The sequence below is a fragment of the Arachis duranensis genome, chromosome 6 (genome assembly GCF_000817695.3).
Source record: "Arachis duranensis cultivar V14167 chromosome 6, aradu.V14167.gnm2.J7QH, whole genome shotgun sequence".
Lineage (NCBI taxonomy): Eukaryota > Viridiplantae > Streptophyta > Magnoliopsida > Fabales > Fabaceae > Arachis > Arachis duranensis.
In genome coordinates, this window is record NC_029777.3 from 14,339,787 (window position 1) to 14,361,311 (window position 21,525).

Here is a 21,525-nt window from a genome sequence, read left to right on the forward strand (position 1 = left end):
AGAAAAAAATTAATAATTATAATTATTTTTTTAAATTAGGAGTGAAATTTAAACCTAAAATTTCTAGATAAAAATAAAAAGATTATACCATTTGAATTATAATTCGTTAGCAACTATTATAAATCTTTGAGGATATATGTAGAAATTAAAAAAAATAAATATATTAGACATAAGTGGAAATTAAGCTTTATATGTTAAGAGTGTTTTTTTTATAATCAATTGGTGTCACTCAAGTTATAATAATATATAAGGAAAAATAATTATTAATATTCATGAATTTTATAAACATTAACAAAAGTATTTACTAAACAAAAAATTAAAATTATACTCATAAAAATTAGGTTCTGTACACAAAAATACACAAATTTTATTTTTTTGGTTGATTTTTTAATAAAATTTTTAAATTAACTCATCCTTCATCCTCAACTTCAATTTGATAGCCTCTCTTCTTCTCCAAACTTCAACACTAATACTCATTCTTTTGAAAATAAAAAGTTTCAATTCAAAAGTAATCAAAGCACCTAAAATTTAAAAAGTCCTTTTCACCACTTACACAGTTACACCAGTTACACCACCAATAACAACTACAGAAAAAAGAATTAAATTGTCAATCAATTTATAAAATCAAGTTATACTCAAAATTTAAATTGTCAAAAAATTGAATAAACCCTAAATCCCAAAATGTTAATAAGAAAAATAGATTTAGTACAGAAAAGTGGCAACAAATGCGAGTTAGTCATGACAGAAAAAAATATTCAACGAGAAGGAGGCGATAACAATTCTGTTAGAGGCGACAATGACGAAAAAAATCGATTAGGAGGTCGCTGACAATGATCAACGAGCGTGGAGTAAGAGGCGACGACAGTGAAAGAGTGGTGATCGACAGTAAAAATAATTGTTGTAGATTCAATTATATTAAACTTCTGATTCTAATTATAGTTTTTTTATATCTGAAAGTATTTTTTTGGTGAATGTTGAGAAGAAGAAAAAGAAATATTGAACCTATTTTTTATAAATATAATATTAATTTTTTATTTAATAAATATTTTTATCAATGTTTGTAAAATTCATAGATAGTACCAATTTAAAATTATAATCATCACATATATTTAATGACTGGTATAGCTAGTACTTAAAAAAAAAAACCCGAAAAAGTGCGCACGGATTATTTGTGCCCCTCTGCTTATTAGACCTTCACATAATCACATTGTAGGTTTAATTTAAATGATATTAGCCGTATATGCTTATTCTTAAAATCATTTTTTAAACTATATCAACTTACGTTATACATAACAGATTTTTAAAATCATAACATCTTAACAACATAAGTTTACTACTTTTTATAGTAGGCTTATTTTTACATAATTGCTTCATAAATATCAATGATAAACTATTAAAATAATAAAAATTTTTCATTGTAAAATAATTAAAAGTTTTTCTTATAACTACTATTCTCTTATTATAATTTTTTCGTATCTTTTATTATAAATTTAAATATAATTTGAATAAAGTATTATTATATTATTTATAATAATATTTACTATAGAAAATTGCTAATAAAACAAATAAAATAAAACGGGAGATCCTCTAAGTTGGAATCATATAGATCTTTCATATTGCAAAAACGAATTTTTATCTTTATTTTATTTTATTGAAATGATAAGTTATTTATAATTAAATAACAAATAATACTGTTTTATGAATTTTATACATATTATCTTTATTTTTATATAAAAATATAAAAAAACGTATATGAAAATAGGGCAACATGATTTTTTTCAGAAAAAGATAAAACAAATAACGAAATGATAGTTTATTTATGATTATGAACGCCTTTTGAATCCTTAATTATTGATTTTCACTGTTTCCCCCATTCTTTTCTTCCGCAACTTCGCATCATCAAATGTTGAATCACTCAAGCTCCGGCGGCCGCACCAATGGAGTCCGAGTCGTCGTCGCCGGCGACCGAGGAACCGGAAAATCCAGCCTCATCGCCGCCGTAGCCTCCGAGTCCTTCTCGGAGACCGTGCCGCCGGTGCTCCCTCTCACTGTCTTGCCAACCGATTTCTACCCCGACAACGTCCCCATCACCGTCGTCGACACGTCTTCAAGGTATTCTCTCTCTCTTTCTCTCATCACTCGCAACTTTAGATGCAAGTTATGGTAATTTCAAAATTCAATAATCGTAAGGAATAGTAGATTCCTTTTATGCTAAAAAAAGATTGTGAATCAATGATTTTAGACTTATGTTTAGCTGAATCAGTTATGATTCAATACAAATTCTACTACCATATATGCGTAGTTGCATTCTCTTAGCTGAACTCTGTTTACATGTGCTGAATAATTGTTGTACGATTGTGTTGTTATTGTTGTTATCATGCTTGACGCTGATTGCTGTGGTGTGTTTACTCTTTAAATCAGAGTCATACGGCATTGAATGAATGAATAAATGAATGGAGATCGGTGGTGTTGTTTTTTGTGCAGCTTAGAGAAACAGGGGAAGCGCAATGAAGAATTGAAGCAGGCTGATGTGGTGGTTTTAACGTATGCTTGCAATGAGCCTTCGACCTTTTCGCGGTTGAGTTCTTACTGGTTGCCGGAACTGGAGAGGCTGGAGGTGGATGGTTTTCTGTATTTGAGTGGTTTGTTTTGCTTGAGGGAATGTAATGTGTGGATGCTAAACGATTAGTGTTTTTACTGTTTGTATTTTTGGTTCATGATTCAGGTGAAGGTGCCTGTAGTTGTGGTTGGTTGCAAGCTAGATCTGCATGATGAAAGCCAGCAAGTGAGCTTAGAGCGCCTCATGAATCAGCTCCTACAACAGTTCAAGGAAATTGTAACCTGCATTGAATGCTCAGCAGTTACACTATACCAGGTATATTGTATTGCCACACTGTTGTTAGTAGGTCATGCTATGGTTATTATTTGGCCTTGTATATAGCTCATAAATAATGTCTTTGAAAACATGATGAAAATATAGCAGTATATTATTGGGCTTGTTTGAAAACATCAGTGGATCCTACCTCAGCTCTATTCAGAGCAGTAGTATCAATATGGCTTGTTGAATGTGAAGATGATACTTAATGATCAAAGATAAGAAGTACAAAGATAAAAAAAAAAAAAAAACAGTTAACTGGATTCCCATTTTCCCCTTAAAATTAAGTCCAGTGAAAGGGTATAAATCCATGTATCTCATTTTTTTTTCTTTTTACTTTTCGTTTTTTTCTAAATCAAAGAAAAAAAAGAAGAAGAAATCCGTGCGTCTCTGCAAGCCACCAATTATTTGCTATATATATAACATCTTGATGATATTTTGATTGGGATTTCCCATGTCCTTGAATTTGTAAACTAAGTATCAACTATCTAATATTAACTCTACTCTTTAGGTCCCTGAAGTTTTTTATTTTGCCCAAAAAGCGGTACTACATCCAATAGATCCATTATTTGATCAAGAAAGTCAAGCTTTAACAGATCGATGTGTTAGGGCATTGAGAAGAATATTTGTTCTTTGTGATCGTGACATGGATGATGCCCTCAGTGACACAGAACTAAATGAGTTCCAGGTTTTCTATAAACTTGGATCGTCCTTTTCTTTTTTGAATTTCCTTTTCTTTTCGTATACTTTGAATATTTAGTTCCTTAGTGTATAGCCTGGTTATTCACAAATTGCAAATGTATCAACAGGTTAAATGTTTTGATGCCCCATTGCAGCCATCTGAAATAAATGGGGTCAAAACTGTTGTACAACAGAACGTACCTGAAGGAGTCAACTCAAATGGTCTTACTTTTCCAGGATTTCTTTATGTCCATAGTATGTTCCTTAGGAAAGGGCGCCCAGAGACATTATGGGCTGTTCTAAGAAACTATGGATATGATAATGATTTAAAACTCAGGAATGATTCCCTTCCAGTTCCGTCTAAGAATGCTTCTGATCAGGTCATACTTTATATTTTCATTCTGTTATTTCCACCACTGTCTTTCTGTTTGGTTTAAATGCAAGAGGTTTAGTGGGAGAAGCATTTATTTATTATTAGGATTAGCAATAACAGAAAGATATGTGATTGATAAATTAATAACACTAAACTGCTAACTACAGATACTTTGAAGTTGTAATGTTAGCTATTTACCTTAGGTTGTCTCATGGTTACTGATTGCCTAAAATAAAGAGTATCTGAGGTTTTGTAAATATCACAGTCAGCTGCTTGGGCTTCTATATTTGGTGATTTCAATAATTCAAGTATATATTTTATGTGTAGAATAACTCTTATGTTAAGCATGGTTATTTCCCCAGATCTTTCCTTATCTGTTGGCTTTCCTTTTGTTGAAATATGACAAATGGATTGCAATTATTTTATCGTCATAGGTGGTATATTCAGCTTCTATTCTTTGCTGTTCATCATTCATCTGAAGGGAGGATACAAATATTTATGTGTTATTGCATTTTTCAATGTACATTTGCTTTGTCAAACAATGTCTTTCAAGGAATACTTTTTTATATAAAGGTTATATACTTTCAATGAAGCATGATAGATGTATGCACTTTTACCAATTAGTACAATTTTCATTGATTTTTGTCATCAAATTATTAAACGTAGTTGAAAAGTTATTTGGTGCTTTCTATTTAACTTACGAATGATACAAAGCGTTTGCTTTAAAGTATTTTCATTGACAGAGTGTGGAGCTAACAAATGAAGCTGTAGAATTTCTGAATGGTATCTTCCGATTATTGGACACAGATAAAGTATGTACCAATGTTTTTAATTATCAATTCCATGATTACAGATATATGCTTTAACATCCTCTCTGCATGATCTCTTTTTAGGCGATAATCCATATCTAATATACTGTTTTTTCTTGATTTGCTTTGTGGAACCTCGATACCCTCTAGGATCGAGCCTTACGGCCTGCTGAAGTTGATAAGCTATTTTGTACTGCTCCATCAAGGTGAGCTTTCAACCTCCCCTCTCCCTAAATTGCCTATATATGGAAAAAGAGAAAGATATTGTCTTTTCTTCTGTCCCTCTGAATTTGCATCATACTTATTGTGTATCATGCTTTATCTTTTTGTCTAGTGATGTCATGCTCTATGTAAACATGCTACATTTTTCGGATAATTTTTGTTTTTATATTTTTAGATGGAGAATTTGTCTCTTTATTTTGACAAATTTATATGTTTGGCAAAAGTCAGGCATTTAAACTTTAAAGTATTTTTTCAATTTTTCTTTTGATTATTTATTTTATGTTGCTTATTATTTATCTATTAGCCAAAAGTGATATGTCATTTGCAAATCTTTCACTTTGTTTACTTCTTTTGCAATTGTGATATAAAAATGACATGGGTTACATAACACTCAACGGATTTTTGTCCCAGGTTTGTGTAAGTTATGCTGTCTTTCATTTTTTGAAATGAGGCATTTTTTGATATATCTCTTAAATTTATTCTGCAGTGGGCCCTCATGACATTGCTCGATCCACCATGTAGTGTGGCTAATTTGATTTACATTGGATATAGTGGCAATCCAGCTGCAGCACTACGTGTTACTCGCAGAAGATCAGTCGATCGCAAGAAGCAAGCAACAGAAAGGAATGTATTCCAATGCTATGTTTTTGGTTCTAAGAATTCTGGGAAATCTGCTCTCTTGGATTCATTTTTGGGAAGGTATGCTCCTAATCCAATTACCTAAATCATTGTCTACCATTTTTAGATCTATCAATGAGATTTTATCGACTCAAACTCTTCATGTTAGTTATTTTTCAAAGTAACAATTAACTCCTCCATTTTCACAGGCCATTTTCAAATAATTATACTCCGACAACAGCTGAACAGTTTGCAGCAAATACCATTGAATTAATACGGGTGAGTGTCATGTTGGAGAACAAGATTGATACATAAATGATTGTGAAAACTGATCATCTCCACTCAAGCTCTATACCTCACTTGTAAATATGGGAGTTAATAAATTTATCGAGGAAGTCAACTAGGACTGATATGCATTCTCCACTGTCCATACTCATTATCATGGTGTTTACCTCTATATAGGGAACCAAGAAAGTTCTTGTGCTGCGGGAGATTCCGGAAGGGGAAGTGCCGAAAGTTTTGTTAAATCAGGATTATTTGGCAGCATGTGATGTAGCTATCTTCGTGTATGACAGGTATGGTACAAATCTTTTGTTGTTATGCATTGCTATATTTAAGCTGTGGAAGTAGTGTTTTGCACTAGTGATTTCCTCTGACCCGCTCTTCAATGAGTAGTATGCAAAGGTGTATAAAGTGATGTTCATATTTTTATGTATAATATAAAATAAACTGACATAAGATTGGAACTACTTAATATCCCATAAATGCCTACCTTGCACGTTGTACACTCACATGTTGCTAACTTTAGCTTTGTCATGGTATCTTGTGTACTATTGTTTCCCAACTATCATGTGTTCATAGACATGTAAAGCCAGGAAGCACACTATTGATTCATGCCAAGGCCAAAATCAACAATATAATGCTACATTCAAGGATGCACAAAGAACTCTGCATCATTATATTCTTTGATATAAGCCTATTCTTATACCCTTTGCTGGATTGAGTGCTTACCTAGGTCAAGAGTTCCGTTATTCAGGGCATAAACCCCTATTACTTTAGCTCATTTGGCCATTATCAAGTGTTGTCTGATTTGATTCCGAACTTATCTAGAGCTTGCCAAGGCAGAGGTGCCGAACCATGGGTCATGGCTAACAGACTTGCATTGGTCATAGAATGTGGAATAGTTTTCCTTAGCTGAACTAATCTATCACTGTTAGTTGCATATTTTCATTTCCTTTTGGCATTTGGTTCCTGTTTCATACGTTTTTCTCTTTCCTTTATGCTTTCTAGCTCAAATGAACATTCATGGAAGAAATCTAGAGATATGCTTGAGCAGGTTGCAAGACAAGGAGAACTCACTGGCTATAGAGTTCCATGCCTCCTCATTGCTGCCAAGGATGATTTAACCCCATATCCAAGGGCAGTACAAGATTCAGTTAAGGTATTATTACATTTTTAAGTGACCAGTTCAGTGGTACCATATCATTGAATAAATGAATATATATAATTTATGCATAGTTCCATATCTAACCTGAGTAAGGATGATCACAGGCAACTCAGGAACTAGGAATAGAGGCACCTATTCACTTGAGTATGAAATTAGGTGATTCAAGCAATGTGTTCCATAGGATTGTTAGTGTTGCAGAACACCCTCATTTAAGCATTCCAGAAACAGAGATTGGGAGGAAAAGAAAGCAATATCATCGGCTTCTTCAAAACACACTCATTTTTGCATCAGGTTTGTTTCTACTTCTAGCGACCACTCCCCACAATTTGAGCCTAACCTTGAAATCCACTATCTATTTTCAAGTTGTCAAAGTGTTGATTTCTAAATAGCCCTCTTTGTTGAATTTACAGTTGGAACTGCTATGGCTGTTGTTGGTGTGGCGGCATTGCGTGCATATGCAGTGAAAAAGAAATCTTCTGGTTAGTCGTCAAGTAAATTTATGCTGCTTCTGGTGCCGATTTAAATGTTAAAAGTACCTCCTCAGTATTGTGTATACTAACCATGATGAACTACCTTAAGTTAGAGTATTTGTGTGTATAGTAATAAATAGTTTCATTATTTTTTATTGCTAGTGGATATTTTAAGGGTAAATTACGTTACATTTATGTTCTTAAAATTTGATTTAAGTTACATATATCTGTCATTTGTTTATGTAAATTACATTTGCTTCCTTTCGTATGTATTTTCGCCTGTATGGGGGTAGTATGATTTTGTAAAACATACAAGGTAGCTTGGTGAATTCAAAGTATGAGAGTGTTCTTTAAAAATTAGAAAGGGTGCATTAAAGTTTGATGGAAATTAGTACTCTATAATGTGATATTTTTTTAACCATTTGATTCCTATATAAAAATTCTTGTATGAATACAAATGTACTTCATTTGACAAGGTCTCTCTATAATTATCAACAAGTATTTCTTTTCAAAGCAAATTAATCTTACAAGTCAGAAGTAGTTTAGGGTTTGCATGTTATAGAAGTAAAAGACTTAAATGTTAGTACTCATTCTTTCTCATGAATTATGTGCTCCCCTGTCTTTGAAACCTTTAGAATTTGCCATCTCGCACAGATTATGAATGGACACCGGTGAATTTTTGTGTGTGTAATTTTTGAAAGATTTACCATTTTTTGCAATCATCCTGTATTTTGATGGCATGTTAAAAAAGTTGACCATGCTAGTAAAATATGAGAAAATTAGCTGCACTATTATTAAAACTTCTGATTTTGAAAAAATACATCAAATATATAATCATCAATTGGCATAGAAGCTTTTGAATGGAAATAAGAAATTACCACTAAATCAAAAGTCAAGGCACTACTTTTTCTACACAAGTTTTTCAAGAAACACATAATATATTTCCATATGGGATTCCATTGGAGCTAGCAACCAAAGCAGCACAAATATATTATTATTTCCAAATGATCAATGGGAAGAAATTTTGCGAACAATGAGAACTGGACAAAGCGGGTGATGTGAAAAGACAGCATTTTGAGATCTAATAAGTCAGCAAGAGTTAAACTACAAGATCTCATGGCTCCTGCTGCCTTCAAGAGTCATCTGCTGAGATAAATCTGTGTTTTTAAGTCTTCTTTTCAAGGCATTTTTATTTATTTTTCATATTATTTTTTAATTTTTGAATGTCCATATTGCTTTTGGCTTGTATTTGTATATCATTGACTAGTTTTTTATTATCCCTAAACACATGAGAAAGAAAGAAGAGAAACATAAATAAGACTCTTACAAAATGTATAGAAAATTGTTAATAAAAAATGTTATGTATACTAAATTAGTCACCCAATTAAGAGTTAAGCTTTAAAGTGGTTTCTAAAATTGCATTCGAGTCTCAAATTAGTTTTTGAAGTTAATAGTTACCCAGTTTCATCCTCGAACTTGGACTCCGAGACTTATACTAGTCTCGAAGGCATTTTCCGTCCATCAAAACACTGAAATGTGTCGTTTTGTATTTGTAAAAAAAGAAAAAAAAAGGAAAACCAGAGCCTCCCCTTTCCCTTTCCCCTTCCTTTTTGTGGTCGCTTCTTGCCGGCCTCTGTCTCTTACACTCTTGTCTCTTCTCTGTCTCCTTTTGCCTCAGATCCCAAAATTAGTTCCTCTATTATCTCATTTTGTTTTTCTTCGTACACAACCAACCATCAATTTTCACAGACACGAAAATGGATCCTCTCCATTTTTTTAACACTTGAGAGAACAAAGTGTGATCTCTCACTGACGAAAGAAAAATGTCGGTAAAGATTTTCACAAAAATATTACGTTGTAAGTATAGTTCTAAACCGACAATTAAACCTCAATCAATATTTAAATTGTTTGTCAGTTAAGCAAATCCAATAAAATTAGCCGAAGTATTAAACCTCGGGTCGTCTCTCAAAGAATTGTAGGGAAGTGTTTACTATTGGTTATGATAAAGTATATTTTTGGGTTTTGTGATAAGAGACAAGTAATGTAAATAACAAGAAAATAAAATAACAACTAAGAAAAGTCCTAACAAGGATTGAGAATTGAAATTTCTATCCTCATTATCATCATCAATTGTGATGGTAATTGCTTTCTACTTTCACTTAGTTAACCTCTAACAATGAAAGAAAGTCAAGTGAGCAAAATCAACTTAAGTTCACAAGTCTTAATCAAAGACTAGATTTAGTGAAGCCTAAGCTAACTAGTAATGCTCAATCACCAATCAACAAAAGAATTTTGATAACTCAAAAGTCTCTAATTGATCAATCCAAGTTAAGAACATAAAAATCTAATTTAAAATTCAACCAAGCATTTTATCAAACACTTAGAAGGCATAACATAAAAACATAGAAAACTAACGAGACATAGCAAAATCTAAAACTAACCAAAGCAAAGAAATAACAATAACAAAATAATTGAACAATAAAAAACGTGAAACATAAATTGCATTAATGAAAATTGAGAGTAACACATGAACTCATAAACTAAATTAGCAAAATAAAGAAAACAATGAGAGAAGTAAATAACTAAAGTGCTAGAACAAATAAAAGTAGAAGAAACCTAAATTAAAATAAGGTAGAAATATGAAATTGGGAAGGAACAAGACTAAAAACCCTAAAACCTCTCCTCTCTCTATAAAAACATACATCTAAACCTAAAATTGTGTGTATGAAGTTGAATGATTCCCCCTTCTAGCTCCACTCTACAGCCTCTAATCAGTATTTTTGGGCCTGTAACTGGGTCCAAAGAAGCCCAGAAATTGCCCCCAGCGTTTTCTGTAAATTGCAGCACGTGACGCTTGTCACACGTACGCGTCAGCCACGCGTACGCGTCGCTGAACGAAATCCTGGTCACACGTGCGCGTCATCCACGCGTACGTGTCGCTTGTCTGCTGCACCAATCACGCGTGCGCGTCGTCCACACGTGCGCGTCGGCTCCAGCTTCTCAAATCCTCAATTTCTTGTGTTCCTTCCACTTTTACATGCTTCCTTTCCATCCTCTAAGTCATTCCTGCCCTATAAACCCTGAAATCACTTATTACGGCATCGAATGGTAATAAGAGAAAATTAAAATTAGCAAATTTAAAGCCAAAGAAGCATGTTTTCAATCATAGCACAAAATTAGGAAGAAAAATGTAAAACATGCGAATTATATGCATAAGTGTGAGAATAATGGATAAAATCCACTTAATTCAATACAAAATAAACCATAAAATAGTAGTTTATCACTCACCTTTAATTTTATAAGTGGGACAAAAAATAAATAGGAGAGAGAAATCAATGAAGAGTGAGATTAAATACTAGACACCATCCAATTTTTTTTTTCACTGGAGAGGATCCATTCCCCATCAATTAAACAATATCATTTACTCATCAATACACATCATTTCAACAAACTCAATTCAAAGTCATCTTCCACCTAAATTACAAAATCCATTTATCAAGTTCAAAATTTATGCAATCAATTATAAAACAAACTCCATTTCAATTAAAAAAGAAAAAAAAATCCAGAGCGAAGCGAATTGACTTTGGTGCCAACCTTGGAATCAAAATCATACTTTTCAAGGACCTCAATGCACTAATCAATGGTGAAGAAAACACCTTTCATAGGAGCAGCGCAACACCTCTCATATATTTGTTCGAAGATATCAGCTTCACTCAAAGAGTGCAGTGACGAATTAATTTTGGAATTAGGAAATATAAAAGGGATCAGGGAGGCAAAAGGACAGAGAGGAGACAAGAATGTGAAAGACTAGGTTGGGGAGAGGGCGAGCAACGCAACGCCATGACAGATGCCTTGGGTTGGGAAAGGAGAAGGGTCTCAGGTTGGGGAAGGGGAAGAGGAGGCTCGTGTTTTTTTTTTTATAAATACAAAACGACGTTGTTTCAGTATTCTGATGGACAGAAAATGACTTAGAGATTAGTATGAATCTCATAGTGTAAGTTCGAAGATGAAATTGGATAACTATTAACTTCAAAAACTACTTTAAAATTTGGGTGTAACTTGAAAAACCACTTTGAGACTTAACTCCCAAAATCAATCATTATGTATTATATATAAATATATATGTTATTTCACATATTTTTAATGTGCATTTTATAATTAACATATATTTTTATATATAAATGACTAATTTGATATTTTTTTATATTTATATACATAATATAATTGATTATTAATTAATCAAATCATATATCTTACTAGGTAGCTCTTTTTTTCTTTCCTATTCCTTCCCAATGAGTTTCTTCAGTCCGTACATTTATTTCCAGATCTTGCTAGCTAGATTATAGCTATCGGTTTCTGATCATTGCACACTCAGATTGCGATTATTTTTTTGTTAATTATATATACATAAAAAATTAATTACTATATATTTGTATATACATGTGTTATTATATAATTTTTAATATATATTTTATATTTTAATACGTATTTTATACAAATAATTAATTTAATAGTTAATTTTTTTGTATACGTAATAATGAGTTTGGAAAACTCCAAATTAATATGATGATGATCAATAAAATTCCATCTTTCAGTCGTTAAACGCATCATTAGATACATTAAGGGAATTAGTGATTATGGCTTATAGTATCCAAAATCTTATGACTTTTGCGCAGTGGAATTTTGTGATGCAGATTATGCGGGAGATCGGATGGATAGAAGGAGCACATCCGGCAAGTATTACTTCTTTGGAAGCTCACTCAACATGTGGTCAAGCAAAATATATTTCTGCCTCCGCATGTTGTTCACAATTAATTTGGTTAAAAACTCAATTGAAGGATTACAAATTAAAAATCAATAGTATACCCTTATTTTGTGACAATATGAGTGCTATAAACATCTCAAAAAATCATATTTTTCATTCAAGAACTAAGCACATTGAGATCAAATATCATTTTATTAGAGAATATGTGCAAAAAGGTACTATTGATATTCAATTTGTAAAATCCGAAGAACAACTTGCAGACATTTTTACTAAACCCTTGTGTGAAGACAGATTCTGCTCTCTGAGAAATAGTTTGAAAATGTTAAAATTAAATTCTATTGATAATTTGTGATTTTTTCAATTCTATTTGGTTTTGTCTCGTAGGAAAGTAGGAGACAAATTTTAGGACGTGATGAACGGGCATTGATACAGGAGGAGACTGAACTGATGTTAATTATCTTGGGTCCCACCAAATCTCTTTGACCTTACTCTGACCCGTTTTTGAGTTCCTCAATATTTTAATCATACTTTTTGGGAAGCTGTCATATCAAATCTTGTAGGAAGGGGTTGTTGTCAAATCAAAAATCTTTATCCTTTTTTCATCCCTTGATTCTAGGAGCTAACCTCTTAATTTTAATTTTAAAATCCTTCCTTGGTTAATAACTGCGCCCCTTAATGGGTAATAACTTCCTCAATTCTCTCTCTCCAATCAGCATTAAATGCTTCCATAATCTCCCTCTTCTCACCACTCTCTTCGGTCTCTCTTCATCTTCTCTCTCCCTTCTCCATTTTCTTCATAACATGAAAAAGAAAGTTGCACCAAAGAGAAGTAGTCGAATCCCTCTCCCCAAAAATCCTCCATTTTTTTCTACCCCCAAACTCATACTCACATTCATATACACTCCACATCTTCTTCGTCTCCTTCACCCTCCTCCAAACAAACCGAAACCATGAGAAGAAAGGTTATTGCCCAAAAAATTTCATTTAGAAGGAAGATTGGAAAAGACAAAGAGCAAGTGGAAGAGGAAGAAGAGGAGTCTCACACATCTCTACCTCATTCGTCTCCAAAGAAGGCAACTCCTCATGCCTCGGGTCGAAGCTATCAGCGAGGGAAAGGATACACTTTGCGCAACACCAAGGAACCACCAAATTTGGAATCACTGGATTTCAAGAATAAATACAACAAAGGTCATTCACATTTTGACCCAGGAAGGTTTAACTCTTGTGCGTCCTATGAGTTTTACAATGAAGTCTTGAAGAAACGTCACTTATGTGCTTCCCACATAGTGAACCTGGAATCCCTGACTACAAAAGGCGCCAACTTTTTCACTCTCTTTGACAACATGAAGTGGAATCCTTTGTTTAAAATTTAGAAACCTGTGTATCCTAACTTAGTTCGCGAGTTTTATGCGAACATGAGACTTATTAATGCTGCAATCCATTCCTATGTCAAGCGGGTTCACATGTCTCTGAACAGGGAAACAATAAGCGCTGCCTTGGGATATGTTGATGAGGGAGCCGCCGCTTATATGACAGAAAAATGGGATTCACAAGTTGGGGTCACATATCAGATAGCTCTGCACCAAACCTGTGAGAATCTCTCTGTCCTGGATGGCACGGTTTCAACTCACAAGGCACTTGGTCCTAAAAGAGCACTTCTTCTTCACAAAATCATCTCTCACATTTTGATGCCTCAGAGTGGTTCATACTATAGAGTAACTGTTTCTGATACTCTAGTTCTTTTTTGCTATTATTACTTCATCTCCTATTTTTTTTACATATCTCATGGTAAGACATATGTGGGAGTGTGTTAGAAGTAACAAAAGGCTAATTTTCCCTATGAAATCTTTCTTACATGCATCTTTGAATATTTTAATGTTGATCTAACTAATGAAGATGTAGAAAATAAAGTTTCCACAATTAAGGGAGGAGGAGTTTCGGACTCTATGAAAGGCAAAGAAAAACGCTTTGTGCCAACTGCAAGTTCTGATAGTGATTTCGAAAGTCGTCCCGCCGAGCCAGCCAAGATGGCAGAATCCATCAAGGAGGTCCTCATGGGGTTCTCCAATATGTCAAAATTAATGGTACAATCCTACAAGACTGCTCGAAAACAGGCGTATGAGAATGAAAGAGCATGGACCAAATGCACAGAAAGAGTGAATTTGATGATTCAGAATTTTGAACAAGAAACAGGGGCTGCAAATGAGGATGATGCATCTGGCTCTGAGTACAATCTGTCTGATGATTGATCTTATTGAATTCTGATTATGTTATGTTTTGATATACTATATGCTGTTGGATACTCTGGACCACTGTCATCTTGATAAACTTCTGAATATTCTGATTCTAATTATATTTGTTTGCATACCATTTGATTTTTTGCAGGTTCCCCTTTGATGACAAAAGGGGGAGGAAAGGTTGAAAAAATTGAAAAAACAGGGGGCTGGAATCTTTTTTTGATTCATGATCATCCCTGTGCATAAACTCTCTAGGTTCCAATGATTTGTTGAAATGTTTGCTGTATTTGAAACTTAGTTGTGTCTTGTGCTCTGATGTACGGATAATAGTTGTGTTGTGACATCTTGGATAAATATTTTTTGCTCTGATATGATTATGTTTGATTAAAAATGTTTTCCTTGATAATTTTTGCTCTGATATACTGGCTGAAAATGTTTATTTAATCAAATAATTAGGCAGCAAAATTTTTTTGTTTTTTGTTTTCGGTTGCTATGTACTCTGTACTCAAGCATTTTGTTTATTACTGAGCAGAAAATTATTTATATGATAACAAATTAGTTTTGTTTATCACTCTACTTCTGCTCATAAATCAAGCCATTCAACATTTCAAAAATTACCATATGTTGAATACATAGTAACTTTAGGCTTGATAAGAATGTTACAGGTGAAAGTTTTCCTTGATAAAATGGCATGTATTAAGGGGGAGTTGTGTAACATTTGGAAAGGAGGAGGAATCCTAATCTTCAAAGGGAGTACTATTAATCTCTACTCTTTTATTTCAATTTTTAATAATGTTTGTCATTAAGGGGGAGATTGATGAGTTTGAAAAACTCCAAATTAATATGATGATGATCAAACATTATTAAAACAAATAATTACAAAATTATTGATTTGATCTTCAATTCATATTAGTTAATTAATAATTTTGTTGTGCGGATTTTGGTTCTAGGTCAGAAAAATAGCAAGCCCAATGTGTTGAAGAAGTTCAGCCATATGTAAATTTGTTATATTAAGTGGCTGAAGTATTGTTGTATTTGTTGGGCCAGTATTTTGTTGAAACAAGCCCAATGCGATAATAATCAGTCTTGGTGCAAAAAATTATATATGATAAGTGGTTGAAATTATTGCTATGATGGACCAAATTTTAATCATTATATTTAGCCCAAGTCAATTTTGGTTAGAAACTAACTAGTGTCGTCCGAAATTGAAAAAAAGAGAGAAAACAAACATTGCATTTCAACAGATCTCACTCTCATTTGAAGGATTTCAAATTTAATTAACTATTATTAATTGCATTAGAACCATGAGAGAGAAATAGCAATTGATTTGATTGTCATCAATGCTATCACACGCTATTAAATAAAGGGAAGTGGGAAACTTAATTCATTTTAATTTTCTTTCTTAGTTTCATTGATTATTGTTCAAATTTCTCTCTCATCTCTCTCAAACTTTCGGTCACTTCACAGAGAAAATATGGAAGCTAAGACAAACTATCAGAGAGAAGAAGAAGCTAGTAGTAGCAAGGTCATGGTGATGATGACATCAAGAAAAAGAAAATCTGAGGTATGGAGTGGCTAAGATATTTACCACAAAAGGTAAGATGTGGTGAAGTAAGCTTAAGCTCTCCATAACCGAAAATGGAAGAAGATCCAACTCGGTCAAAGGAAGAAGATCCTTGAAGGCATAGCTCGTCTCAACTTTTGATCAACCACCACAGGAGGCAGCTACTGTAGCTACGTGGAGGAAGAGGCATAAGTTAGAGCAGATGGAGCTGTCATCATCAAGAACTCATCAAGGGCTAGGAATCCTTCTTGGAGTGCAAGTCAAGATGGAAGGCCCGGATTGATGAACATTGGTGACAAGGGAAGACATAGAGGTAATTGCATGTTGGGTTTTACATACGATTTCCTCTCCTCTCTCTGGCCGAACCGGTTATTGCATGAAGAAGAAGAAGTTTAGCTCGGTTCAAAAGTTTCAACCTTGGAGGCTTTCCCTTCTATAAATAAGGGAGAACAGTCAGGGCTTGAAGTAAGGAAAAGAGTGAAAGCACAGTGTTCCTATAACTACCCCAGCTAACAAAAATTTTTCTCTTTCAATGTTCTTCATTTTGTATTTTTCTATTTAATTTTGTCTGTCTTGAGTCTCATGGAAAAAGGCAAACAGCGAAGTTTGTAAGAAAAAGTCATATAGCAGAAAAAGGCAGAGTGCACAAAATTAAAAGAAAAAAAGTCATAGATGTCCTTAGAGGTCCTTTGTACATCTGTGTTGTGTTTCATGATTCTGTGGGAATTCTCTTGTAAGTTGGGTTAGCACTTAGCAGTTGAAAGTTTGGTAGGTTACCAATGCAAGTCAAGTTCAGGATTGGGGCTAGATTCTAGACTTGTCTCGGATAGGAAGGGTAGTTCCTAGGGAGAATTGGTGTATGTAATCATGATTATAGTGAAATTACATCATTGTTGTGATAGAGACTGCATGTAGACTGCATTGCACTTAGCAGCTGATCCAGAATACATCTTGGTGTAATTTTCTCTTTCTTCTACTCCATTTCTATTTCTGCTGCATAGAAGACAAAACTGAAAAATATCTCTTGGCTGGTTACGAGACAAAAAGAAAAAGTCTCTTGACTAAGCATGAGACAAAAACAAAAAATATCTTCTCAAGTTTTTCAAAAGGACAGCAAGTGTTATTAAACAAAAATGGGTTAAGATTCACCTCCTTTTTCTTAGCCACTGATAAACCACGTAACATTGACGGTAGTTTTTAATAAAATATTTGATATATAACTCTAAAAATAATCATGAAAAAAAGGTATATTTGGACATTTTTTATTTTTTATTAACAGCGGAACATTGAATTCAAAAAACAAAACAACAAACGAATAGTTATTATGGGGAAAAAAAAGAACTATCCTTATATTATTGTATATTATGTACCAAAAAAAAAGAAAAATATTATTCATAATGATATTGTTTTCAAAGTCTGTATAGCTCCAAGAGTTGAATATTTTATCTTTATTATGAAGTTGTCTATAGCTGATTGTCCGTGGAATAGACAGAAAAATTGGATAGAGGAAATGAAACCTCATATACCATTCAACAAAAATTTGTGCAAGTGCATATAGTATACAGTAGTGGTTTCAATTATATGTACTCCAAATTAACCAAAACGGATATAACACAATGGCGGCAAAAGACATTGACTTGCCTATTTTATCAAAGTGCCACTACATCTGTGGCAAATATATATAGTCTTGATAGATAAATATTTAAAAAAAAAACTCTTATAAAATTTTATAAAATTATTTCTAAAATATTCTAATCAACAAAAGATTGAATGAAGTGTTTTAAAGTATAATTGTTATCAAGAACAAATAATATCTAAAAAAGAAGGCCTAAATAGAACTGTTTTCTTTCTAAATAACTAAAATACAGGAAATTGAAATCCACACAAGCCAAGCCAATTTTGACACCTATGATGTTTGATTTGAATGGGGATAATTTTGTGTGCACCAATGTCAATTTTTATTTGAATGGGGATAATTACTTGCAAGTTGCAACCCTTTTGTATGGAATTGTTGTGTTACTACAACATAATTAACTACTCTCTTTGTTATTGTTCAATCAATGTCTCATCTAATTATGTGAATAAAAAATTTGTGTGTTTACTTTGTTACACTATTGTTGTTATTAGTTAGAGAAAGTATCAATGAATTAAACCTGTTGGATTATTTGAACTAGAGCAGCATTTTTTTTTTTTTGTATTTTGAAAAGAATTAAAGAAGAAAAGAATGCAATAGAAAACCATTTTTATGTTTCAGTTTTTGTATGCAAATTCCATAGTAGACCAAACACTGTGTACAAATGGTGGGAGACACTATGGAGGGGACGGGATTTTCTTGTATATAGTTCTTACTCTTACCCTAAATTGATAACAATTATTTGGCAAATAATATTTCCTCAATTACTTACTCGAGTGGAACATATATAATAAGCTAAGGTTCATGAAGCAACACCATATTATATAATAAGCTTTAAATTTTTTTAAGTTAAAAACACTATAAGTATAAAAGAGATAAAGAGTGTTTTCTAATTTCCCGAGATCTATAATTAAAAGACAAAACATTATTGAACACTTTGACACATTTGCATAAAAAATGTTATTATTCAATTTTGTCAAGTATTTGATGATGGTGGGGGCATCCATTGAGAAAAAAAAAAAAAAGATAATAATTTGGAGTAAAGAACGAAGAGCAGTACGTGTTTGATTTAAGCTATTTTCGTCAAATCATGCATAATCTAATGTCAAGAACCCTGAAGATAACAAAGAAAGAGAGAATATCTCGCATATTTTGTTGAAGGTTAAGATTCAGATGCTGTTGTTTTTATGTGGAGTTATAATAGTTGAGAATTATTAAATAATAATTTAATAAATATATCTTTTCAATTAATATGTCTACTTAAGCTAAGCTTAGGCATGTTCCTTTCATGCATAGCTGCATCTTTTCTAATGGATTGGATATGATTGCATTTAGATTTTGTTATTGACGCAAAATTACAGAAATTAAGAAATAATTAAATACCTACATCTTCTGGCTTAATGTTAACATAATCCAAATATCAATCCCAAGCAATATATGAGAAATCATAAAAGCAAGTTAGACAACTTATTAAGATACAATTTTTTTAATAACTTTATATATGTATTATGTTAGCATGTCTATATTTACTAATTATGTAAGTGTGGGTAAAATTAAATTTATATTTTTATATTTTAGTAATATTTTTTTAAAAATATTAAATAATAAAAAAATTACTTTAATTTTAGCAACACTCTTTAAAATAATATAAACTATAGCTATAGTCTCATAAACATACTAAAATACACCATATATATTGATTAAGCAATTCTATTGATAGAGGGTTTAATTTCACTACTTACATTTGGTATCCGTCACCAGCATCTCTAATTCATAGGTTAATGATTAATTGGTTTAAACTTGACGTGTGCTGCTTAAATATTCTTATAACTTTTAATTATAAAAAATATTAAAAGATCAATATTTTTATTAATATTAATTAATACTTTAATTAATATTTTATGTTATACTATTAAAATAATAAATTCAGGATTTAGAATTGAAGAATTTAGAACTTAATTTTTTAAATATTAAGAATAAGTTAAATGTTGGGCCAAAAAAAATAAATTTTATTACTCATATAATATTATTTTATAATTACTTTGTTTACAAAAATGACTGCAAGCTATATTTCATTTCTTATTCGACACTTTGAAATTGTATATGAAAAAAAAAGTTCTGATAAGGAATATGATTATCTTCTACAACCTAAAGTTTTGAGCATTAAATGAAAAAATAGAATAAATACAATTTTTTTTTCAATAAATTGTTACATATCTAAGAATAAAATAAGATGAGATTGAAATTTTCAATATTTATTTAAATAAATGAGTGAGTTAATCACTCAACCAACCTAAATTGATTCAATCTTTTTTTTTTATTTATTCTAAAATTATCATAAAATAATTTAAAATTTAAGTTGATATATNTCTTATATATTATAAAATTATTTATTCGTATATAAATAATTATATATCTCATATAAATAAATGTGCATACGGGTTACAAATAAGATCAACCACTTACTTGTACCCCAAAATGGTTATGAAAATTGTCATGAAATAAAGGTTTTGTTTTTGGGAATGAAAGGCTCAACCACCAATCATGAACTAGATTTTTGGCCTTAATTAACTATTCATTGCCATGCAACCCTGAATCATGGGCCCTGTCCTTCTTTTTCATGTATGCTTACACCTTGTCTTTTTTTTTCCCTCATCATACTATTAGATTAAATTATCTTAAAATTATTTATTAAAAAAATTAAAATGAAAAAAATATATATGAATAATTATATTTTTACATAAATATCTTTTTAAACATGAGTGTAAGCATATTATGGTCGACATATATCCATTGCTATTGGATAAGAGAAGTGTTTAGTAGTGTTATGATGAGTAAAATGCATATTCCATTTAATGTTGGGTTAAATAATTAATTAAAAGTGTGAATGGAGAGAATCATGGAACATTCACACAATATCTATCTACTGAATCTAAATTTATAATTAATTCAAAATAAAATTTTATATATAACCTATATTGTTTAACTAACTGAAAAAACCTCATTTAGTAATAAAGGAATAATATGTTACATAAAGTTTAACTATAATAATATTATTATATTATATTATTTAAATTATATATATATAGCTTAATCAAACTAGCTAGGCACTACTTGGTTATGTCCGGAAGATGGATATGATGTAGGGCAATTGAAGACAGTGAGGACATTTATTTAGAACGAAATGGAATGTGGATTAGGCCTATGATGATGCTAGGACCCAACAACAACTAGAATTGATATAAAGGGCCGTGACCAGTGGCGGAGCTTGAAACGAAATTTTGGGGGATCAGATAGAAGATAATTATCAATATACTTTTAATATAGATCCCGTTTAAGATAAGCTCATCTAACCTCATCTCTCTAATTTGGGTGATATTCCCAAATTTGAAGCCGTTTTTCAGAGTATCGTTCCAAAAAATTAAGGTCAAACTCATCAGATGTAACTTTTTAAACTTTTGAAGGTTGTATCTTACTTTCTTCGTGATTCATTGAAGTAGAAGAACTATCTACAGATGTTGATATTGTAAAAGTTATATGTTTTCTTTCTTGAATATTAGCATTCCTCTTAAAAAATGCATCATCAACTCTTCGATTTTTTATAATTATTTTATATAAAAATTTGAATATATATCCAATAAAATATATAAAAAAATTAAAAGGACAAATATTAAAAGTTATAATATTTATTAAATTTTTTATCAATTTATACAAATACAATAATATCAATATTTATTGAATATTCTAATATTTTTTATCATATAAAAAAATTAAATTAAATAAATAGTAAAATATAAAATAATATTAAATTACATAAATAAAAAATACCTA

The 21,525-nt window shown here is 31.6% G+C and overlaps 1 protein-coding gene across 1 annotated transcript; it reads left to right on the forward strand.

The window, feature by feature from the left end:
• The first annotated feature begins 1,844 nt into the window (after positions 1–1,844).
• Positions 1,845–7,759, forward strand: LOC107492962 (mitochondrial Rho GTPase 2). Its single transcript, XM_016114043.3, has 14 exons — positions 1,845–2,112; positions 2,485–2,617; positions 2,726–2,875; positions 3,387–3,563; positions 3,685–3,936; positions 4,673–4,741; positions 4,889–4,944; positions 5,329–5,371; positions 5,448–5,659; positions 5,788–5,857; positions 6,041–6,153; positions 6,869–7,019; positions 7,130–7,316; positions 7,436–7,759. Exons 1-14 carry the CDS (start codon positions 1,904–1,906, stop codon positions 7,507–7,509), a joined length of 1,896 nt encoding a protein of 631 aa, XP_015969529.1. The 5' UTR covers positions 1,845–1,903; the 3' UTR covers positions 7,510–7,759.
• Positions 7,760–21,525: the final 13,766 nt, after the last annotated feature.